Source organism: Chanodichthys erythropterus, chromosome 11, assembly GCF_024489055.1.
Source record: "Chanodichthys erythropterus isolate Z2021 chromosome 11, ASM2448905v1, whole genome shotgun sequence".
Classification (NCBI taxonomy): Eukaryota; Metazoa; Chordata; class Actinopteri; order Cypriniformes; family Xenocyprididae; genus Chanodichthys; species Chanodichthys erythropterus.
The window spans coordinates 15,289,274-15,315,252 of NC_090231.1; the positions used below are offsets into that span (position 1 = coordinate 15,289,274).

The 25,979-nt window shown below is 36.6% G+C and overlaps 1 protein-coding gene across 2 annotated transcripts in view; it reads left to right on the forward strand.

The window, feature by feature from the left end:
- Window positions 1-25,385, forward strand: part of slc8a4b (solute carrier family 8 member 4b) — a 76,483-nt gene extending 51,098 nt beyond the window's left edge. For both annotated transcript variants that reach the window (XM_067401847.1, XM_067401848.1), the window contains exons 5-9: window positions 16,834-16,940; window positions 18,412-18,536; window positions 18,768-18,867; window positions 20,213-20,485; window positions 23,236-25,385. In XM_067401847.1, coding sequence (XP_067257948.1) covers window positions 16,834-16,940; window positions 18,412-18,536; window positions 18,768-18,867; window positions 20,213-20,485; window positions 23,236-23,615 — 985 coding nt within the window. In that variant the 3' untranslated portion in view covers window positions 23,616-25,385. The remainder of the gene's footprint in view (window positions 1-16,833; window positions 16,941-18,411; window positions 18,537-18,767; window positions 18,868-20,212; window positions 20,486-23,235) is intronic.
- The last annotated feature ends 594 nt before the right edge of the window (window positions 25,386-25,979 follow it).

Genomic DNA, 25,979 nt, shown 5'->3' on the forward strand with positions numbered 1-25,979 from the left:
AGGGTATAATTTTCATGATTCATGTTATTCATAACTGAATGTGACAACACAGGAAACACCTAACAGAGCTGTTTGATATATGCGTATGATCAAGAATGAACCGACTATTTGCAAATATTTACATTTACTATATTACATTTAACTGATGCAAAAGTCACTTGCATGATAAACTCTCCCACCTACATTTCCTGCTGGTACTGAGACTTGAACCCACAACCATCAGGTTACAAGTCAGACTCTCTAACCATCAGACCACAACTGCCCCTGAAGCTTCCTTTTGAAAATTTGTCTCTGAAATTTAATTTACAAAGATCAACGAGACAAATTAGGCTAATTGATCTTTGCCAGCCATTTTGTATCTTCTCTGCTGAGTGTTATCTTCTCTGTATCTTCTCTGCTTCTATGCATCTCATCCAGTTATAACACTCTACTCATCCCAGCACTCAATGATGTGGGGTTTCTTCAGTGTCTTCTTTCTTTCCTCATCAAATATATGTCATTCCACTTGTCCCAGCATTCAAAGGTGGCAATGACATGCTGGCAGCCATTAGAAGTGGCAAAGGAAAATTTTGGCGTCCATCTTGCCATTCAGCCTGCCGTTCATCATATGCGCATGGGGTCATATGACTTATGAGCCTTTAATGTTTCTGTACTGCCTTCTTTCTTTCCTTTGACCTGCTTTCCAGCTTCAAAGAACAGAATATATGTCATCCCACTCGTCCCAGTGTTCACATCAGGCTTCGTTGTTACTGAACATCTTTCTGCTGACAAAGAGAAATGACTCAACCATTTTTGCAAGAGTTGGTACCCACAGTTCTTATCCATTTGCAGTGCACATGGCAAATTGGCAGATCAGCCTTCTGAAGCTCCTCAGTTCCTTAAGTTTTCTCACTGAAGTTGTCTTCTCCTGCTGACCCAATTCTATTATTAACCACTTGTTCCACAACATCCAAGTTCCTTCGTTTCAGTTTATATATAACCATTAAATCTAAAAAAATGTACTTTAATGTAATATGTATATATATATATATATATATATATATATATATATATATATATATATATAAATTTTTTTTTTTTTTTTTTTTTTTTGTATGTGTAATTTCAAAATGTAATACGCAGGTCATAGTTTATGCATATGAATAGAAGTGTATGGAATGAAAAGTGTAGTGTGACCAATGCACCCAAAGCACAGACACAAAAAGCCATCCTTCAGCGTATGAGTGCTGAATTGAGATGTTTTTTGCAGATTATTGTGCTTGAATGATTAAATACATACAGTTATGTAAAAAAAACATGTGAGTATTCAGGTAAACACAGTCGTTATGTCTTAAAGGGGGACTCAGTATTATTTCAAATACACTGTTTGGAAGTTAGTCGGGTCAAGTCCAACAACAGACGTGTAACCATTCAGCATTAGGGGGCATATGATGGTCGATGAGAGAGAACGAGCAAGAGCGAGATTTGAAAATAAGAGAACGAGAGATGGGACACAATTCAAAAGAGCTCAAAAGCATATCACTGGAATTAAGGTTTATGCCTGGGCAAGCGCTTTAGGATCCGGTTTATATTAGAAAAGCTTTCCAGCGCTGAAGTGGAAAGGCCTGAAAACTGCTTTGATCCCGCTTATCACGTGAGTACACTGGGTTTTGATTGTCTGGAGCTGCTGTGCTGTTTGCGACTAACAACGAACACTTTGTATTCACTCTTGTGTACTGTATGTTCATTTTTTGTGCTTCCTTATCATTTGTTCATCAACTGCGCTTTATTTTTCGTGAAGCATTTTGCTGCACTTCAGCTGTGATAAACAGACATCCACAGCGTAGTTCAAATACTACTTACTGCACCTTTAAGTGAGATGAAAATCAGATGTGTATCAATATATTGAATCAGTGCATTAGATCTTAAAGTGACAGCAGTATAATAAACATGCTGCTGTCTGTGTCCTTAATGTTAAAAAAAGAACGAGAGAAAAGCACTCACTGTTCCTGACTGAATGTCTTTTGTAGCTTTAATAAATAATAATCTATATTTAATTCAGTGAAGACAATCGGTTTTTATTTGATTAATTTGATTACATTATTTATTTTCTGTAGTATTTCTACCTGAATTATACTGTTAGACCACATTTTATTAAATGTTCAGTGTTTAAGAATTCTTAAATGGCTGATTTATTCTCTCTTATAACTCTCTGGAAAACACAAATGAAGCCCTAGATATCTGTTACCATGGGACGTTTTAACCCTTAAATGCATACCTCGGGTCTTTAGTGACCCGGCACATCATTCACTACCCTCCTCCTCATTCATTTTTTAAAGTTAGACATCAGCCTTCTTGGTATTCCTCAATCAATTCATTATAAAGAATATAACAAGAAAAAAATAGTACAATTATAAAAGAATGCCTATTTTTGTATTCATTTTTTGTAAAAATTGTATAGGGTCGCTAACGACCCGAAGTGTGTATGAGTGTAAGTATATTTTTTCTTCACAACAATAATTGAATCTTAGATGACGGAATAAGTGCATTTCACCTTTATTTCACAAGGTGGCAATGTCTGATACACAATGCTGAAGTGACGACTCATTTAGACAGAAAACGAAATAAGAAAAACATGAAATGGCTCAGTGATTTACCGCAGAGCAAGTACTGAACGCAATCAAATATGACTGTAACTGTAACTGGATGGATCTGGTGAAGCTGTTAGCGATCAAAATATTGATTTTGAAGATGTTGAAAATTATATAGTTTTGAGAATATGTTTGAGATCGCGAATGGGCCTATTATTTGCTGAATTTACTGGGAAATGAGCTCTGACGAGGACAGTGGTGATGGCATAAAACATCTGCTCAAACTGAGCCCTTTAAAGCTCCAAAAGGTAACAAAATATGCTTTATTTTATTCTTCTGTAATTGTTACTCTAATATCAGAGGAGGTATATATTTTCACGACAGGTAGAGATCCTTCCGTGTTATATGTAGATCCGGGTCAATAAAGACCCGGATATGTAAGAATGATTGGCAAAACAGTCATGCATTTAAGGGTTAACAGTGGTAGTTTTTATCACCTGATTTATGAATGTACATACTGTATTTGTTTGGCTTTTGGTGGTCATGCCGACTGACAGTCAGCAAGGGCTGCTGATGATGATAACCACACAGAAAAGATATTAAACTAAACTAAATCTGGTTGAATATGGAAATATATATGGACATCTTTTACCAGCAATTCACATGTATTGCTCCATATTAGTCCAAAACATTAGTGGAACAGCCCATAGCTACAGTTTCAACAAAGTCTAAAGTGTAGGGTGTGCATCACTGTATGTGGCCTCTTCTCACTCCAGGGTTAGTGTAGGTGAAAGGCTGTAGATTGAAATCTGCAGCAAACAATTATCATTATATAAGCACCAAGCTGCTCCAGAGGAACTGTCCCTGTAAAAAGTGTACTGTATGTTGCTTAGAATCATTAGTAAATAACAGTATTTAGTGACTATTATAGTTCTCTCTAAGTGTTATCACTTTGTCAGATAACTAAGGACTTTTTATAACTCTTTGTTTGAAAATGGATGAGACTGTGTGGGTGTATCATTGTTGTAATTTGTCTAATAATCTAATTTCCTCTACGCCCTCTAATAAATCATCTGTTAATCGTCATCAGTATATTTACCTGTGCTGTTTCTGCCTTCATCCTCCTCTGTGTTGAGCGTAGAATCATTCAGACAAAGACAACGGAGTCTACAGATGTATCCAGAAGACAGATGAAGAAAAACAGTGTGTGAGGGCAAATGTAGGAATTACAGACCTGTGTCTGTACAGCAGTTTATATAATGCTGTTCCTCCTTACCTTTTCTTCATTGTCAACACATCCCAAACAAGTAAAAACTTTCTGACAAACTCTTTGAAAGTTGGGATATTCAGAAATATGTCCACCTTCCTCAACAGTAGCAACCTGCTTGACTTCATCAATCAAATGGATCATCCTCAATCACCTTTCTCTTTTGTAGACCACATCTTTCTGCTTCATGCTTCATAGTGTCTGGAAAAATTAGGCCTTTATTCCACTCAGCTCCTAGAGTTCAGATTCTAGACACTTTATGGTTGGAGAGGTGCCACTCACTCTTTGCTCAAAACAGGCTTATGGCGCTTTTCCACTGCATGGTACGGTTATGTGGCTCGATACGCCTCACTATTTGGTACTTTTCTACTGCATGGGACGGTTCAGTACAGAACGGTTCGGAGCATCGGAGCACAAATGAATCAGTGTGTCGAATCTGCTGTTCGGAGCGCCAAAGTCACGTGATTTCAGCCGTTGGCAGTTTGACGCGCGATCTGAATCATGATTCGATACACTGATTCATTTATGCTCTGATGCTTCATGAAGCAGTGTTTTGAAATTGGCCATCACTAAATAAGTCATTATTTATTTTTTATTTTTTTGCCGCACCAAAAATATTCTTGTCGCTTTATAATATTAACATTGAGCCACTGTACTCACATGAACTGATTTAAATATGTTTTTAGTACCTTTATGGATCTTGAGAGAGGAAGTGTCATTGCTCCCTATGGAGGTCTCACGGAGCCATCGGATTTCAACTAAATATCTTGGTTTGTGTTCCGAAGATTAACAAAGGTCTTATGGGTTTGAAACGGCATGAGGGTAAGTAATAAATGACAGAATTTTCATTTTTGGGTGAACTAACCCTTTAAATAGTACCACCTTGATGGAGGTTCCAAGCGAGCTGTACCAATACTAAATGTGACGTGTAAACACTGCAGATTACTGATTGGTCAGAGAGAATCATCACTAACAGCGTCATTGGATTTGAAACTAGATTTAAATAGTCAGTAACAGCCACTGCAGTATCATTTGTTCGCAAAACGACTTGCTTTAAATGACTGTCGCACACAACTTGAAAAAATATGTATCGTGGTCAGTAGATGAAATGCAGACTCGTTGGTAGACGAGGAGCAGATCCACGGCAGTAGAGGTGGCGCAACTATGATGATCAGTCTATAATCCCACCTACTTTGAAGCGATACTAACTGCAATGGAAAAGCAAACCAAAAGTAAAGCGAGCCTAGCTGTGCCGTGCCCTACCAAGCCGAGCCAAGAAGTACCACACAGTGGAAAAGCGCCATTATATGCCACCAGTTCCCTTGTTTGGCCTATGTGCTTTTTCTTGTTTCACTGTTTAGGTCTCTACAATAAAAACTAAAATCACTTGTTTTGCTACATTTAGGCAACATAACATTAAAATGTAGTACAAGGGTTCTCAAATTTGGCCCTCAAGATCCACTTTCCTGCAGTGTTTAGCTCCAACCCTGACCAAACTCACCTGCCTGTAACTTTCTAGCTAAGCTGCTTTAAGGCAAGCCTCCAAAGTTAGCAAAACAAAGCAAATTAAAAAACGTAACGCTGCAGTGTGCAGGAAAGGAGACCAGAGGCCATTTATTTGAATATATGTCAATGGAGGAGAGGCTATACTACACCGAATAAACAGCTTTTTTGGTCAACATCTGATCATTTAATGAATCAACAGCCTATCAACTAATCTTTAAGATGTTTGCCCTTAAACATTCATTCCAAATAAATAAATAAATAAAACGAATGCTTTTTATAAAAGAATATATGCATAGATATGTACTTCTCTATGTCTGCTACTGTACATTCCAGTGATGTCTGATTCTTGAACAAATTGTTCTTTTGAGCCGGTTCCCAGGAAGTAACCGGTTCACTAATTGAACTGAATCGAACTTTAGTTCTGGGTTGATAACACATGATGTCAACGGCAAGGATGACAAAGGAGTCTGATGAGTGAGTTGACTATATTATGCAAGCTTGGGGCACGTACTGGAAATATTCTTATTATAACAACTATTATTAAATAATATTTTATTAAAACCTGCAAAATCCTTTCTGTCTGATGTAAATGAATTACTATGGTTTATTGTGAATGCAGATTATATTTTAAGTTAAGCTAAATCAAGGAGAGAGATACTGTGCAAAAGTCTTAGGCATGTCAGTATTTTCACCCCCCAAAAAAGGTTTTAAGCCAGTTATTTATATCTTTTGCTGTAATGTGTCAATAGGAAATATCCGTTCACATTTCCAAACATTCATTTTGCCATTAATTGTAATAATCCAGTGAGATTTTTGAATACACAATAAGACTGATAACAGCCGGTAATCCACATGGAGATCAGAGCTCACCATCATCGAATCCGTCTGCGATTACATGGAGAAACATATGAAACTGAGACAAACCAAATCCAGAAGTGTCACCAAGAGATTTTTAGAAACCTGCCTCCAAAGCCATCTGAAAAATGATGCCAAAGTGTACCTCGACAAGAGCTGTTTTAAATGCAAAGGGTGGTCACACAAAATATTGTTTTGATTTAGTTAATATAAGTTAATTGATAAATAAAATCTATTTATAACAGTATTTTTTTAAAAACATCCTCACTTTACAGCATTTTTACACAAGTGCCTAAAACTCTTCACAGTACTGTATCTTTGCAGGCAGGTTTCTTCAAGCATCTTAGAGACACGGCCACAGTTCTCCTGGATTTGGTGCGTCTCAGTTTCATCTGTTTCTTCATGTAATCACAGACGGATTTGATGATGGTGAGATCAGATCTCTGTGTGGAGCACCGGCTCCTTGTGTATTCAAAAATTCTAACTGGATTATTACAATTAATGGCAAAATGAATGTTTGGAAATGTGGACAGATATTGACACACTACAGCAAAAGTTATAAATAACTGGCTTAAACCCTTTGTTGGGGGGTGAAAATACTGACGTGCCTAAGACTTTTGCACAGTACTGTATATCTGCATTTGTGGCTCAATGTCTGTAATGTATGTTGTAGGTGCGAAACGTTTAGGAAATGTATCCAAGGTGTAGCCTACTCATTATTGGTCAGTCGTATCTGACTTGAAGGATCAGCAAACGAAACTGATTGCAATCACCATTAACAAGGCAATAATCAGCAATATGCTTTGACAAACATGCCTTTATTTGAATGTTTCATTGATATAACATGACAATGAGTTGTTAAAAAAGCAATGCATAGTGACATCATTGCATGATGACGTAAGGAACCAATGAATTGTTTTTTTTTAACCGGTCCATTGAAACGAATTGTCAGAAAGAACTGGTTTGCGGAAATGAATCAGACTTGACATCACTACTAGATATACATCATTTTATTTCATTTTTGATTTTGTGTGACTTGTAGCAGACATTCTGACAGGTTGAGAATCACACCTCTGTCTCATAAGCTTAAACGCTAGTTCCTCAACATTATCAAAATGTTCAGAGGCACTGTCCGTGCCACCCATAAGCTGCTCGTCATTGTTCTTTAATTAGAAAGCTGTTATCTAGGGAGCGCCAGATAGAAAAGCACGTGGGTGACAGCAGAAAACAGACTTTAATGCAATTTAAATTATGACTGAATGCTACTGCCTAAATCTACACTCCTGACTCTTTTTGATCAATAACTCCACCCAAGATGCGTCACCATTCATCATGAGGGAGGAGAGCACGTGTGTGGACTGCCCTGAGCAGCTCTGCCCTGGTTTCAGTGTCTGCTGTGTGTGTATATGTGTGTGTGTTTAGAGCAGGGAGCAGGTGGTGAAATTTGGAGAACATGACCGACTCATAAATGATGAATATCTCAGTCCCATTGCTCTGCCTGGATGCTCACTTCTATGATATATAAAGCTGCACAACCTCATGTCTCTCTCAAGCACACGTAAAATTTTGCTGAACAAACAGATGCTTAAGACGGTGGGGGTGTTTCCAGGACAATGACCTAAACCTATACAGTACAATGTCAAGGGGAAAAAATGAAATCGGTGCTACCTGACTAGAGAAAACAGAGAAAAACTTCCCTTTTGCCAAATAGGTATAAGAAAACTTGCAACTTGCAACACCCATAATGCACTGGGCATGTTGCCGACCAAAGCCTCTAGCACCAGTCTGCTCTGAATACGCTTACCAGAGTCAAATAGCACTTGCTTTAGTCCAGGGGTGTCCAAACTCAGTCCTGGAGGGCCACTGTCCAGCAAAGTTTTGCTCCAACTTGCCTCAACACTCCTGGCTGGAAGTTTTTAGTATGCCTATACTAGACCTTGATTAGCTGGCTCAGATGAGTTTAACTGGGGTTGGACCTAAACTCTGCAGGACGGTGGCCCTCCAGAAGCAGGATTGGGCTCAAAAATCAAACATTTAATGGGAGCGTGTTATTTTCGGTTTCCAGTGAAAGATCGTAAATATGGAAAGCCGCGACGAACAATCTGAAAAAATGTGAATTTCTTGGATTAGGTAACATAAAGAACAAGTAAATATCATTCATCTACATATAGTACAGACATTGTAACAATATAAAGCAGGTTGGAAATTGGAAAAGTTACGCTTTAAGTACATTTGCTGACAAATTAGTTTGTTTGCATAAGGTTGCAATAAAAATGGAAATAAAAGTGCTGGATCTATTTGCAAGCAGTTATTTTAATGAAAATAAAGTCAAAGTAACTCTTCTCAAGAACTCAGGAAACAAAAACACAGGAAACAGAGCAACCTCTTTGTTTTAAGATGAGATCTGACAAAGAACAACTGAAAATGAGCCCGTATATACACAGAGAGAAACACACGGGACTAAACAAGGTAATTAACAACACACCGGTGAGACACATGAGGGCAAATAAAAAACCATGGCAACAGAAGAGCATGAACAAAGAAAACACAGGAAACTGAACTGAGAACAGTGCAAAACTCAAAGTCCAACTGAACTAAAACAAACCCAGATAATAGAATGAATATAATTAAAACAAGAATGTCAATTTAAAGTGTCATTATTTATAAAACTTAAAATTCTTAAAAATTCTATCTGAGCTGAATGATATTCTATTAAACAATATTTCACATAAAACATTTTTTTAAGTGATTGACAGCCTTAAGTGGAAGTAATTATGAGAGGATGTGATCAAATCACTCGTCTCTAAATAAACAATCATCTCAATGCACACTTACCCCCTATGGTGGGAATGTAGATTGCATTACCATGTAATATTCATTGCAGAAGTGTTTTTGATTTGATTTGAATTTGATTTGAGGCTTTATGGATTACATGGACCTCTTTACGTAGTACCATAGAAGTACCATAGTGCAGTGATGGGATCAGATGCTTGCTAATATATGGGTCGTTCTCACAATATGGTGACAAACATGTCCTTTGTCATTTCTTGACAATGTTTTTAACGAAACCTAGAGAGATTTGTGGCCCTCCAAAAAGCCCATCACTCCTAGTTTTCAGACTTTGTTTGTATAGTTTAATCAAAGTCTTCTGAAGAGACACGATCACTTTATATGATGAACAGATTTAACCCTTAAATGCATGACTGTTTCGCCAATCATTCTTACATATTCGGGTCTTTATCGACCCGGATCTATATCTAACACGGAAGGATCTCTACCTGTCGCGATAATATAAAACTCCTCTGATATTAGAGTAACAATTACAGAAGAATAAAAAAAAGCATATTTTGTTACCTTTTGGAGCTTGAAGGGGCTCCGTTTGAGCAGATGTTTTATGCCATCATCACTGTCCTCGTCAGAGCTCATTTCCCAGTAAATTCAGCAAATAAAAGGCTAGTTTTATGATTGAGGTCACAAATATGAGCCCATTCGTGATCTCAAAAGTATTCTCAAAAATATATAATTTTCAACATCTTCAAAATCAATATTTAGGTCGTTAAGAGCTTCACCAGATGACAGATACAGTCATATTTGATTGCGTTCAATACTTGCTCTGCAGTAAATCACTGAGATTCAATTATTGTTGTGCAGAAAAAAATATACTTACACTCATACACACCTCGGGTCGTTAGCGACCCTATACAATTTATACAAAAAGTGAATACAAAAATAGGCATTCTTTTATAATTTTATGATTTTTTTCTTGTTATATTCTTTAGAATGAATTGATTGAGGAATACCAAGAAGGTTGATGTCTAACTTTTAAAAAATGAACGAGGAGGAGGCTAGTGATTGACGTCCCGGGTCACTAAAGACCCGAGGTATGCATTTAAGGGTTAATGTAGGCCAGTGGTTCTCTGTATATCTTATATCTCCCTAATCAAACACACCTGATTCAACTCAATGTAGTCTTCAAGACCTGAAATGGTTATGTGTGTGACATCCAAAATGTTGTTCTTGGATCAACAAAATATATGTGTAACCCATACGTGTAACCCATATACCATGATTAGAATGATTAATGTATTCATAAACAATAGTATTTGCGTGATTTTCCAATGTACTTCAAACATTACTAAGGTATTACCATGGTACCGTGCCCACAAAAATCAGTTTTTGTAAATGGCATTCTTCTTCAGACATTTTTACTGTATTTTTCTCTACTCTGCAGTCTACTTTTCAGTTTAACTCTTTTAAGTTCATACAAAAGCTACACCACATTTCCCTTCTTTTGCTTCTGACTCTTTGACTGATTCTGTCAAGCCAATATTGAAATCCTTTTTTTTTTTTAATCCTTTTTATCTGTTGGGACGAACTATCTTCGTCTTCCTTTCTTTATGGTCTCTATTTGTGGAATTTGTTGACTGTAACATAATGACTGTAAATGTCCATGACTATCCTGTGGAGGGTTCTCTGGACCCAGACTGTCACATCTGCCCTCAGCTTTGTCACCTTTAAAGGTGAAGTGTGTAATTTTTTCGATGTTAAAATACTTTCTCCTATCCCAGCCTAATGTGCGGAGACAACTATAAATAAGCTATTCATAAGTTGATTTCCTGAAAAGTGGAAACATGGTGGCTCGGTGCTACTTGCAAAACATTGCTGTATTTGAGTGGTTCGATATATTGTCTTTTGGTTCATTATTCGTCATGCAGCTATATGTGTTTGGGCTTTTGTATGAAGGAACTGTACAAATGAGTTCCTAAATAATGAAATGCTAATAATAATGATGAAATTCAATCAATCCTTTCCTCTGATCATGTAATTATAGGTTGGTGTGTAGCATTTATCTTTATTAATCAGCTTCTGTTCGTGTGTGAGTTGCATTAATTAAACTATGTACACAGTTCAATGTACTGAACATGTCGGTCCTTGTCTCTTATTAATTATCAGCAACCACAACCTGCTAATCATCATGATAAGCAAGAGCTACTGGAAGTTGAGTGTGGAATTTTCATTAGGCAGAATAGGAACTGATGATTGGTGTCTGTGTGTGTGTGTGGTTCAGGTAAACTTACGTTATGGGGATAAATCTCCCTACAAAGATGGCAATTTCCGAAATCCTTGTCCTTGTGGGGAAATTTTTGGTCCCCATGAGGAAAACAGCTTATAAAGCATACTAAGTGATGTTTTTTGACAATATAAAAATGCTAAAAGTTTTCTGTGATGGGTAGGTTTAGGGGATAGAATATACAGTTTGTACAGTATAAAAATCATTATGTCTGTGGAAAGTCCACATTAAACACGTGTGTGTGTGTGTGTGTGTGTGTGTGTGTGTGAGTGTGTGTGTGTGTGTGTGTAAATAATGACCAGGTGTCTTTATCTGAAGTTGCCTTCAGTGCAATGTTGCCAATATTGGTACTGTGTGATTCTGGCTGTGATTGTTCAATATGAATCTCCTCTCTGTGTTTAATTTAATGCTTTGAGGCTTTCTTTAGAAATGAAAACACTCAAGAAAATGAAAGTGGAGAGTTTTAGGACCTGCACTTAGAGAAGGAGCTCATTAATGCTTCAAAATGGAGTTGAAGTGGAGAAAACACTCAACATACCTTTTTATAGCCAACACCCTTGGCAAAATTAAACTCTCTAGGGCGATTTCACTTTTGCATATGTTATTTCAGTGCCAAAAATTATGTTGCGCGGTACAGTTTTTGACAATTTATAGTCTGTTGTAAGGCTCTTTGATCGATAATTACAATAAAGTTTCTACGACATGTCTACTAAAGAACCAATAAGAGAAAATCATTGAAAGACAGAGAGTGAGAGACAGATGTTCGGTTTCAAATATTAATACTAACTTGTCTGTATGACATGCAGCATAAATAATGTATCTTGTGTTATTCAATGTGTGATTAATAACAATTATAAAAGTAAAATCACATTTATTTCTAGCACTTTTTACAATACAGATTGTTTCAAAACAGCCTTAGCACCAGCAAATTAAGAAAATAACAGTGAGGATATTGAAAAATGCATCGGTTATGAAACATATTCAAAGCAGCTCTATAGAAGATAGTCTCATTATTCAGCTCAAGTCAGTTCAGTGTTGATTCAGTTGAGTTCAATAAATGTGTCAGTGTTGCAAAGTTCATAAATTATGAAACAACCTCACAGTCAGCTTATCAGAAAACAATAATGTCATTATCCAGCTTAAAGGTGCAGTAAGTAGATTTTGATAAACGCTGTTGGACATTGTTGATATTTGAAATCAACCCAAACAAACCCACCCCTCTCTTCATTGCTCCTCCTCTAAAACTCACACTCCAATTCTAACCACCCTGCACCCTGTCTCGAACCCTGGCCCGAGCGCTGCTGGAAGGCGAAGCGAGTGCGCTAACGATGACGCTAAACAGCGGTTGTCAATGCGCAGTGGTTTACCTGCACAACTCTCACTATCTTGCCACTGTTACACACGCAATGTGAGTGGATAACTGTATAACACAACTGACGCACCACAAAACGCTTCGCGAAAAACAGCGCAGATGAACGAATGACAATGAAGCATACAGTATTAATAAATTAACATACAGTACACAAGAGTCTAAATACAAACAAGAGTTTGTTGTCAGTCGCCAAAAGCACAGCAGCTCATGACACTCAAACCCAGTGTTACTCACATGTGAAGCAGCCTCTGCGTCTGTTTTCAGGCCTTCCCACTCTCTCCAGCGCTGGAAAGCTTTCTAATATTAACGCTGGTCCTAAAGTGCTTGCCCAGTCATAACCTTTCATTCCAGTGATACTCTTTTGAGCTCTTTTGTATTGTCTCATCATCTCTCTTTCTGCAGTTTTTTTTTTCTTTTTTCAAATCTCCTTCTTATGCTGCGTTCACACCAGACGTGACTTGCGCAAATAAATCACACTATTCACGCGTAGTTGGACACTTGAACATTTTGAGTTTACTTGCTTCATTCGTGCGTGAAAATCCCTTCACAACAGACGCAAATTCGCGTCATGAGAGGGGCTCTCCCGCTCCTTTATGTGTCCCGGACTCTCCCACTGCTTTCTGCACACTTCCTCTGAATAAACACAACTTGTCAGTGGGGAAATAATTGTAAATTACAGCGAATAAGCTCAATTGGTTGTCTTTAGTTGACTTGTAGTCTTAATATGTATATATATATATATATATATATATATATATAGCTCAAATTGAGTAAAGACCTTTTTTTACAACTTATCAGATTGTCCGACCTCCTCACTCCTCACTCTTTCAAACACGATCCTTTTTATTTCTGTTTCTATAAATGTATGAAGATGTATAGCGACGATGATTTTGTCCTCCATTGTTGTTTCGAATTTCTGCCTCAGCTCGCTATATCACGTCACTACTAGAGCAAGCTCCTGATTGGTTAACGGCATGCGGAAATTCGCCAAAGTTCAGATTTTTCAACTTGCGCGAATCGCTCAATTCGCGCTGCGTCATTCGCGCTGCAGGATGTCAATTCGCATCTTTGCATTGACTTAACATGTAAATCACTCGCGCTTACCGCTTCATTCGCGTCCGGTGTGAACCATTACTCATTCTGTCTCCTCGACCATTGTAGCCACACCCACTAATGCTGATTGGTTACACATTTGCTGTTGGTGTCGGCCCGACTAACTTCCAAACAGTGCTTTTCAAAACTGCACCTTTAATTCATTTAATGTTTGTTCTCATCAAATTTCCTAAATTTGCATATTGTAGATTTGATAGTAATATCAGCACCCACAATCCAGCTTAAGCAGGCATTAAACGTGCTAGTATAGTCGTTCACACCTTGAATATTTAAATTAAGTATTTGTCATTCTTATCTGCACAAACACATATTTTCTCTGCAAATTAGGCTTACATGGATATATGGATTGCCTGTCGCAACTAACATTGTGCTGTGTGCCGAAAGCAAATGGTAAATGTGCATTAATCATCATAGAAGCTGTAATTCATCAAAACATACAATCTCCATGCGTTCATTGGCGCATGGCACTAGCAATGCCAATGACATGGGTTCGACTCCCAGAGAATGCATGAACTAGGTAAAATGTATACCTGGAACTTAGTTTTGGATAAAAGCTTTTTTTAAAAGCCTTTTCAGCTGCTTGTGGTGGAGTGATGCTGTTCAATCTCAGTAAAGTACACCAGATCAAGGTACTACTGCATCCTACACAACCTCAGAAACCGCCTCAAAGATGGTTTTTAGCACAGATGTTTTGGTCTTGCACTGTTACCCGATTTGCATTTAGTGAATTGGGTGTTAAAACAACACAGACAGCATGGATAAATAAACGGCATTATCAACGACTCTCTCAAACTCTCTGTCCTTGCTTTTGTTTCTTTACCTCTTCTCCATCTTCAGCTCCCTTCTTCCTTACTCTTTTACAATATTAAAGAGTAATGTGTGTGAGGGAGCAGCAGCAGGTAAATGCAATAAAACGCATAGCTGACAAGATCTTAATTGCGCTGCATGCTGGATTCAGCTCAAGAACACCAAAAAAAAAAAAAAATCTAATATGAGTACAGCAAAGTGAGGGAAAGAGGAGGGAACGGGATGGAGGTCATGGGGAAATGTACTAGTGAGAGGAGAGGTAGATGGTGAATGAGAGATGGTGAGCGGGAAAGCAAGAGTGAGTTGGTACAAAAGTTAAGAGGAGAGCAGGAGGCCAGAGAAAGATGATGAGAGGCAAAAAGAATTCAACTGAATTTTCTCAGTCCTCTGAGGAGATGCTTGGATATCAGTTCATGAATAATCTAAGCTAAAGGTTGATCAGTCATGCTGACAATGAATTAATGCATTGAGAGAAACACAGGGAGAGGAAAAGTGTTGAAATTGCTGCTCTGGGAAGGGAGATTAAACAGAAGAGGCACTTATAATCTGTAATACTTTCGGATTCAGAACATTTCTTCTGAGTGTGTGCAGTGTGCTTATATACTTTAGAAATGTACGTCTCTTTGTAGAGCAGAAAATCCCAAAGTCAACAGAACAATTTTTCATCCTCTTTAAAAAATGTATTCGCTCCCTTTGTCTCTGTCTTTCTCTCTCTGTTCCTCACACAGAAGAAGATAAAGGCTATTGATTAAGCCTGCTTTAATTTAATGTATCTGTCGGTTTTAATTGAACAAAGATGAATAAATGTATGATGAAGTCAGTGGGTAGTGAAAGTGGGAAACTGTGGTATTACAGCCACAATAATAGTCTGTTCTTCTTGAGGTCGACACAGGGGCTTGTGACCTCTCGCTTATCCATATACACAAACAAATAAACAGTTTGTGTGTACTATTGAGACTCTAAAAAGAATAAATATATAATATCTTAATAAATAATATATCACCCTTCCCCTCTCTCCTTTCTCAGATTTGATATCCCTTACCAAAACAACTATGGTACTGTAGTAAGGAACTTTTGCATATTCTTTAATTTTACTAAGATTATTGTAATATAGCATTTTCCTTAGCTTTTTTTTTAATTTTATTTATTTTTTTATTTTACAAAACCTTGTTTACAGCTCAAAATTCAAGTTGCAAATGTATTCTGCACCAGGTAAATGGTTCACGGATATTTCACAAATAAATTCACATTTCAGATTTTTTTATTATATGCACAGTTTATTAAATAGTTATTATATTATTATTATTATTATTATTATTATTATTATTTCCAGAAATTATGCCTTAAATTGATCAAAAGTGACAGTAAAGACATTTATAAAGTTACAAAAGCTTTCTAATTCAAATAATTGCGGTTGTTTTGAACTTTCTATTCATCAAAGAATCCTGAAAAAAAAGAAGTGTTTTCCACAAAATCCACAAAAACACAAATATTAGGTAGCACAACATTAATAATAAGAAGAAATGAGCACCAAATCAGCATATTTAATGATTTCTGAAGGATCATGTGACATTGAAGACTGGAGTAATGTCTGCTAAATTCAGCTTTGCTATCACAGGAATCAATTGCAATTTTTTGATGTAAGTACATAGTAGTTAAGGCCACTTAATATAAAGTTGGGACCACTTCTTTTATAAAGATTAAAAAAATCATACCAAAAACAAACTTTTTTTTGACAAGTTGTGTACTGTGCTACTTCAAAATACTTCAAATAATACCATGGCACACAAATATGAATATCATAGATTTCTGTGCAGGATATTGGTGAACCAGTTTCAGTACTTGTTAAGCTATTGTGCAGTTCTTATTATAGCTCAAGGTTGTTGTTTGAGGAGAGCACTGCTGTAATATCTCTCTATGGGAGTATGATGTTCTCAATTTGTTTAACTATAAAGCAATTATTTTCAATCCTGTACTTAGTTTCCACCCCATTGGCATTTACGTTGGCACTACAAAACGTCATTATTAATGCATGACATGATGTATTTTGGGTGTGTAATTGTTTATTGTATGTCAGGGTCATGCAAATCCTGGCGTGAATTACAGATGAATGCACATGAATTCATTAAACTGTGATTCTTATTGTTTGGAGTCATAGTTTCACAGCATGTGTATGTGATTTAGAGTAATTAAAATAGAAATTATGTAAGTGTGTGACATGTAAGGAATGACAATGTTTTTGAGCATAGTGTCTGTTTTTCTCTCTCTACAGGAAAACAATTGAGGTGAAGATTATAGATGATGAAGAGTATGAAAAGAACAAGACCTTCTGCATTGAGTTAGGAGAGCCAGTGCTACTCGAGATTGGACAAAAACATGGTAAATTGTGTAAATATGCATGTACACGTATGTTCTGAATGTTGGAGTTAAGCAATATTCAGAGCTGAATTGAAAGGCCATGGAAATGTCAATTCATTTTCTGTACTTGAATTGAGTGTTAAAGGTGCAGTAAATGATTTCTGAGAAATGCTGTTGATATTGGAAATCACCAAAAAAAGTTTCTCAGAATTCACTTACTGCACCTTTAAGTGAGGTAGCAAACCTGACACAGAATTGCAATTCGAATTTGAATTTTAAAAGGATTAAAATGGAATAAAAAGTTCATGCAATTCACTAGTGTATTTTTTAACTAGAAAAGGAAAGTTTGAGTGTTGGCTTTGTATAATAATAATAATAATAATAATAATAATAATAATTCTCTGAAAGTTGTTCAAATAAATATAGAAGTACAAAAATATCTAATTCTTGCCCTCTGCAAAAGCAGCAACATTATAAAAATGTTCAAAAAATATTTTAATCCATTATAAAGAATACTAAAATTGGTCAAATTAGTCTTCATTAAAGGTTAAGTTTGTGGACAACATTTGTGTGTGTGGATCTTCAATTTTTCATCCATTATTCTCACGATTTCACACTTTTGCTAATCGGATGTGTAGTAATAAGAGACTGCTTACTAATTAGCCATTGGAGCACAGCAGACAGAAACAGCTGAATGTTTCCTGCTTTATTTACACCAGCAGCCGTGCTTTTGTGCCACTTTCTGCTGCACATTCTCAGACAATAAAAAAAAAAAAATAAAGCTTGCAAATTAGCAGTGCTGTCAAAGCTACAAATAAAATGATTGTGAAGGTCATTTAATGAGGAGAACATGAACAAAGTGTTGAAAGATGAAAGGTTACAGATAAAAGAAAGGAAAAAGGATCAATTAAAAAAACAGAAGCGGACGAATTGAGCGTTCAGGAGGAGCAGCGATTACATAATGTCCTTTTAAGCTTAAAGACTGAAAATTATTTCTTTCTCTCTCTCTTTCTCTCTTTATAATTTCATATCCCCTGGCTTAGTAAATAATGTGTACTGTACGAAATATGTTTACAGTAAAGTATTAGACACTAATACCTGCAGGCTGTGAAGTTTGTTACCTCAGGAAAAAATTGTCTGTTTCTGTATCACCTCGTGTTAGCAGTGTAACTGGAGGCGATCACTATTCTCTACATTATTTATACAGCCTTCTCCGGCAATGACCCTTCCATCTTAAATGCCTTCCTTTACAATTCAATTAGCACAATGACACTCAAAAGATTTATGAAATTTCCTGCTTGTCAGTTTCAGAAATTGAGGTGTATCTTTCTATCTAGCCATCAGTCACTGTTGTACTGCTCATTTTTGTTCGCTCTGATTAATTTCATGAGATTTAATATCTACATTCAACTAGCTGGACAAATATAAGGAATATGTTTCTAATATACTGTTTTTCTTTGTCTACTTTGTCGTGTTTATGTGTGTACTGTAGGGGACTCTAATGAAAATAAGCCAGAGATTGGGGCAGAGGAAGAGGAAGTAGCTAAAATGGGATGTCCTAGTCTGGGTGAACATACCAGATTGGAGGTGGTGATTGAAGAGTCCTATGAGTTTAAGGTAGAACTGCCTTTATCACTCTTAAGTTAAGCAACAATGCAAAATGAGTTACAAGTAATAGTTATTTAGCAATTCATGGTGATTCATGTGTACCACAGCAGAGCGTGATATTGCTTTTATGTAACAGTTTATTATATAAAAATCTAAATATTTTTTGCAACTGTATGTATGTATTGTGTGTGTGTGTGTGTGTGTGTGTGTGTGTGTGTGTGTGTGTGTGTGTGTGTGTAGAATACGGTGGATAAACTGATTAAGAAGACTAACCTGGCTCTGGTAGTCGGAAGCAGTAGCTGGAGAGAGCAGTTTGTTAGTGCTGTTACTGTAAGCGCAGGTAAGCTACTTCCTGTTTGTTTATCCTTTACATTTTGTCACATGGGCATCATTGAGGCACCAATATGAATTAATGTGCAAGGACATGTTAAATACATTTATAATGTTACAAAATATTTATATTTAAAAAAAAAAAAAATGCTGTGTCAGTGTCATCAGTGTCATAAAAAAAAAACATATCACGTTTTCCACACAAATATTAAGCAGCAAAACTGTTTTCGACATTAATAAGAAGAAGAAATGTTTATTTCATATTCTCCAAATCAGCATATTAGAATGATTTCTGAAGGAACTGTGACATTGAAGACTGGAGTAATGATGCTAAAAATACAGCTTTGCTATCACAAAAAAATACTACATTTTAAAATGCCTTAAAATAGAAAACAACAGTTTTTTTATTTTTAATAATATATATTTTTAATATGTTCCTTGAGCTTCATTCATCACGTTAAAGGTGCAGTGTGTAAATATTAGCACCTTGTAGCGGTGAGGTTGCGAACTGCGAACTTTTGAAGCAAAATAGAGAAGCTATGGTGGCCGTCTGGCCGACACAAGACAAAGATGTCGTCGTCTGAGACAGCAGAGAGTATGTTAGCCAGTCAAGCAATGATGTTTCTTCTTGTAACAAAGAACGGTCTCTGCTTCTAATAAACTACTACCACTACTACTACTACTACTTCTTTGTGCATATTCAACATAGTGATGATGCAAGCTGCTTTTAAAAACACAAAATTTAGAAGAAGAACAACATAGTGACTAAATGTGCTCTGTAGAGAAGTTTGTCCATTTAGGGCTGCTGTAGAAACATGTGGCACAAAATGGCTCATTCTAAGGTAATAAAAACATAACAGTTCATTATGTAAGGTCTTAATGCACTACTGAAAACATAGTTATGTATATTATATTGCATTTCTGTCAATATATCCTCACAAATTGTACACATTGCACCGTTAATAAAGTATTTTGCACAAATAAAAAAAAAAGTCATATATTTGCAAAAAAAATTATTTTCAACCCTCATTCAGACTCTCTGTCTGAAATGATCCATTGTTTTAAGGGGCGGCTCCTTTAAGGCCTGTCAGTAAACAGCCACGGTTATGATTGCCTAACGTCAGTGTATAGGAAAACATTATCCATATAAAAGCATCATTTACACACAAAGCTTTAAGAAATCATTTACTGATTTACTGTAGCTGCTGTCAGATCCAAAACAGTTGCATCTAAATCTTGCAACAAAAAGTGACAAAAAGACTGCGAAGATGTTCTTTTACAAGGCACATTTTGATACAGCTTTAACTCTCTTATGCCCGCTCACATATACTACTCATCTTTCTTTGACCTCTTAGGTGATGACAATGAAGAGGAGAGTGGTGAAGAGCGTCTTCCATCCTGCTTTGATTATATCATGCACTTCCTCACAGTCTTCTGGAAGGTTCTGTTTGCGTTCGTCCCGCCTACAGAGTACTGGAATGGATGGGCATGCTTCATTGTGTCTATCTTCCTGATTGGTGTGTTGACAGCGGTCACAGGAGATCTCGCTTCCCACTTTGGGTGCACTATTGGTCTGAAGGATTCAGTCACCGCCGTGGTCTTTGTTGCCTTGGGGACATCTGTCCCAGGTAAGTGTCCAAGTTACCAAGTTTCAAATAATGCAGTGTCCGACTGTAAGGCCGAACACCGCTACTGACAATCGTCATTTTGGCTGCATGAGATTCTCCAGCTTTGTTGTTGTTGAGCAACCGAAGAGTGAGCTGTTAAAGCTCCGAATAAACAGAATGCGGAAGCAATGATGTGGAAGTTTCAAATTTCAATATTTTAATCAGAATACAACATAGATGACATATCAAATGTTTAAACTGAGAAAATGTTAAGGGAAAAATAAGTTGATTTTAAATTTCATGGCATCAACACATCTCAAAAAAGTTGGGACAAGGCCATGTTTACCACTGTGTGGCATCCCCTCTTCTTTTTATAACAGTCTGCAAACGTCTGGTGACAGAGGAGACAAGTTGCTCAAGTTTAGGAATAGGAATGTTGTCCCATTCTTGTCTAATACAGGCTTCTAGTTGCTCAACTGTCTTAGGTCTTCTTTGTCGCATCTTCCTCTTTATGATGAGCCAAATGTTTTCTATGGGTGAAAGATCTGGACTGCAGGCTGGCCATTTCAGTACCTGGGTCCTTCTTCTACACAGCCATGATGTTGTAATTGATGCAGTATGTGGTCTGGCATTGTGATGTTGGAAAATGCAAGGTCTTCCCTGAAAGAGACGACGTCTGGATGGGAGCATATGTTGTTCTAGAACTTGGATATACCTTTCAGCATTGATGGTGCCTTTTTAGATGTGTAAGCTGCCCATGCCACATGCACTCATGCAACCCCATACCATCAGAGATGCAGGCTTCTGAACTGAGCACTGATAACAACTTGGGTTGTCCTTGTCCTCTTTAGTCCGGATGACATGGCATCCCAGTTTTCCAAAAAGAACTTCAAATTTTGATTCGTCTGGCCTAGAGAAAATGCCTGCGCTTCTGGATCATGTTTAGATATGGCTTCTTTTTTGACCTATAGAGTTTTAGCCAGCAACGGCGAATGGCACGGTGGATTTTGTTCACTGACAATGTTTTCTGGAAGTATTCCTGAGCCCATGTTGTGATTTCCATTACAGTAGCATTCCTGTATGTGATGCAGTGCCGTCTAAAGGCCCAAAGATCACGGGCATCCAGTATGTTTTTCCAGCATTGACCCTTATGTGCAGAGATTGTTCCAGATTCTCTGAATCTTTGGATGATATTATGCACTGTAGATGATGATAACTTCAAACTTTTCTCTGAGAAACTCCTTTCTGATATTGCTCCACTATTTTTCGCCGCAGCATTGGGGGAATTGGTGATCCTCTGCCCATCTTGACTTCTGAGAGACACTGCCACTCTGAGAAGCTCTTTTTATACCCAATCATGTTGCCAATTGACCTAATAAGTTGCAAATTGGTCCTCCAGCTGTTCCTTATATGTACATTTAACTTTTCCAGCCTCTTATTGCTACCTGTTCCAACTTTTTTGGAATGTGTAGCTCTCATGAAATCCAAAATGAGCCAATATTTGGCATGACATTTCAAAATGTCTCACTTTCAACATTTGATATGTTATCTATATTCTATTGTGAATAAAATTTAAGTTTATGAGATTTGTAAATTATTGCATTCCTTTTTTATTCACAATTTGTACAGTGTCCCAACTTCTTTAGAATCGGGTTTGTATATTACATCTTTTGAAAAGGGGTATATTAGGTCCCCTTTAATCAAAACATGAACAAATACAAAACTGACTCGACTCAACAACGGGTTACAAACAAAGCTAGACAAAACACAATGGGAACATAATGGCTATATATATATATATATATATATATATATATATATATATATATATATATATATATATATATATATATATTATATATATACACACAAACACTAATGACTAATAACACCTAAACACAATAAACCAATGAGAAAACAGAACTGATGAAACAAGAAGCAATAGGTGTGTTCGGCTGCATGTAACCGATCGGCAAAAGTTGCCGCTTGAATTCGGGGAGGAGCTTAAAACTTCAAGTCTGAAACTTTCTGCTTCCCGTAGTGACGCTCACACTGTGTTTTATCAAATATTAGGTGAATTAAATGCAATATTTGTCAAATACACAGACATTTCTATGTTTTTTTTTAATCAGTTTTATTTTGATAAACATGACACAATATAACATTGCGACTACATGAAAAGAGCTTTAACTGTTATAAAAATACAGAATTGTGAGCGTTAGTGAAACTGAAGGTGTCAGAATAAACATAAAACACATGTGATTGTTGTCATGCTGTGAATCCGGCCAATCGTGAAACAGCTGTGTCGTCACCATAGCTTGTGCAGCCACTCTGAAGAAGCTGAGTCAGCCGCCTGAGTCAGTCCAAACGGTCTACGCAGCGCCGATGCATCTCGAACAAGCCTAATGACACATAAGACTAGGGAAGTACATCACAGGATCACATGACTGGATAAGGGAATCATATGACAAAACCAGGATTATGTGTTTGCAGCTGGTATATCAATCTGTTTGTTTTTTCTTTGACTCTTTCCAGTGCACTCACCTGAACCCTTTTTTTTTCTCTCTTCCTCCTTTTTCTTTCTCTTCCTTTTTTCTCAGTTCCTCTTTTGTTTACCCTTTCCCTTTCTTTGACCTCTCTTTCCAATACTTCTTACTTCTATTTTCAGCCAAATCCTGTTCTCTTTTTCATTCAATAACAAGATCTTGCAGTTCAAATTGTAATTGTATTGCAGTCTGATCATAATTTAATTCTATCTCTCCTTTGCACAGACACTTTTGCCAGTAAGGTTGCAGCCATCCAAGACCAGTATGCTGACGCCTCCATTGGTAATGTGACGGGCAGCAACGCTGTCAATGTTTTCCTGGGCATCGGTGTGGCGTGGACCATAGCTGCTGTATACTGGCGTACCAAAGGCAAATCTTTCCAAGTCGAGCCGGGCTCTCTGGCCTTCTCTGTCACACTCTTCACTGCTATGGCTGTGGTGGTTGTCAGCGTGCTGTTGTATCGTCGGCGCCCCTCAGTGGCTGGAGGAGAGCTCGGCGGTCCACGGACTTGCAAGATATTGACGTCCTTACTTTTCATTTCCCTCTGGCTGATGTACATCCTGTTGTCTTCACTGGAAACATACTGCCACATCCCTGGATTCTGAGGAAGCAAGGCCTCATATTATTTAAGCTTTGAAAGGAATATGAAAATCGCCACTGAAGGAGCTTTTTTTGTTGTTGCTGTATTTATTAGATATTTATCTTAACTTTTATTAAGTCTGATAAGTCAGTTTTTGTAATTTTCCATTTTCTTTCTTAAAGGGATAGTTCATCCAAAATTAAAAAGTGTCATCATTCACAGCTATCCATAGAATATAAAAAGTGGTTTATTTTATTTATTTACTTTTTTTTTTTTTTTTTCAAAGATATTTACTTTTTTGGGGAGCGATATGAAGGTATGTAAATGATGACAGTTTTGTCTCTTTTTTTGGATAAACTGTCTCTTTAAATTAGTTTGGATGCAGTATCTTACACATCATTCCTTGTTCCCTTGCCTTACACTTGTATCCGTCTCTCAGTGCTGTCTTAAATTTTTCCAAACCTGTAACCAATGACTCTTTTTCTTTTTTTGTACCCCTATTTGAGCCAATCCGAGCTTTCGGTTACTGAATGAAGGGGTTTACTTTTTTGGACTTTTTTTATGTGTCAGTGTTACTCTCATGTAAATGTAATGATATTTTAAAAGACATTTAAATGAACAGAATGATCAAAAATGAACTTTCAGTTATTAAGAGCAGACGGAACAAACAGAATGGACTTACTATTGCTTGTGTAAGAAGAAAAGCATGTTTCAGGACTAAATAAGAATCGGACAGAAAAGCATGTCAAGTTCATAATTAATCGTATATCATTGACATTATTGGGAAGTCAAATAGCAAAAAAGGAATGAAACTCAAAAAAGTGTGGAAAATGGACTGGAATAATCCCACAGAGGATGGAAGAGCAATTGGAAAATATTGACAGTGACGGTGCTGAATATCATTCAAAATAATTCTAATTTAAAATGTATATAATGTGTCTGTGTGTGAGTGAGTGAGTGAGTGAGTTAGTGTGAGAGAGAGAGAGAGAGAGAACACCCAACCAAGAATAAACAGCTCAGCTGACGTTCTCTTGAAATAACAAACCAAGTAATTGATGTAATAAGCTGTCTGTATCTATCTGTATTTGTCTTATCCCATGATGGTCACACTCCTTGACATCAAATGTTCCATAGGAAATACTAGCCAGTTAACATGATGTGACTTTTGACATGATGACAAATGCTCTTATTGACTGTGTACCACACTGTATTCCTTAGTTCACAAAAAAAAAAAAAAAAAAAAAAAATACAATTCTGAGCATTTACTCACCCTCATGTCATTCCAAACCCATATGATCTGTGGAAAATAAATGTGAACATAAAAAATAGATGTTAAGCAGAATGTTCATGCTGCTCTTTTCTGTACAACAAAAGCTGACATTGACCCTTACATAAAAGACGAATATTTCAAGTTCATTTTATGTAAATACAGAAAATTTAGAAAGTATACTATTTCATTAAATAAACACATTTTTAGTTTATAAAGTATACAGTTAAGTGTAGTAAATGTGGAGTACAAAACTAGTTCACATCAAAAAAAGACTATACTACAAGTGAACTCCAGTTATACAGTTAGTTTACTAACTATACACTTCTAGCCCAAATGTTAAATATGAAAAAAAAAATAATAATAAACAAAAACATGTGTAGGTGCAAGTATACTTGTTTTCTTCAAGTGAACTTAATATTATACTTAGGTATACTTAAAGGCTTTAGGTTCACCCTAAAATGAAAATTCTGTCATTTACTCACCCTCAAGTTGTTCTAAACCTGGATGAATTTCTTTCTTCTGCTGAACACAAAAGAAGATATTTTGAAGAACGTGAGTAAACACACAGTTGATGAACCCCATTGACTTTCTTATTATGGGGAAAAAAAATACTATGAAAGTCAATGGGGACTATTGACTGTTTGGTTACAGTCATTCTTCAAAATATCTTCTTTGGGGTTCTTCAGAAGAAGGATGAGTAAATGTTGACAGAATTTGTATTTTGGGGTGAACTAACCCTTTAAGTATACATCAGTATCATTTTGTGCAAGTACATAAAAGTATATGACTGAAATAAGTATACTGTCTTTTTTTGTTGTCAAAAAAGTATGCAAAATGCACACTTTACCTTTTTTTTATAAGGGCAGGTGCTGTCAAGCTCAAAAAAAGGACTAAAACACACCATAAAAGCACTTCAAAAGTAGTCCATATAAGTCATAAGAGTTTACCATTTGGTGGAAGGGGACGTTTTCAGTCTGTTCCTCACCTAGTCATACCTAGTCTTATTGTGTCTTCAGAATTAATGGAATATACCACACAAGTCACCATATCTACTTTTATAGTGCTTTTTTATGATTTCTGGATTTAAAATATGGGTTTAGAATGAAATGAGGGTGCATG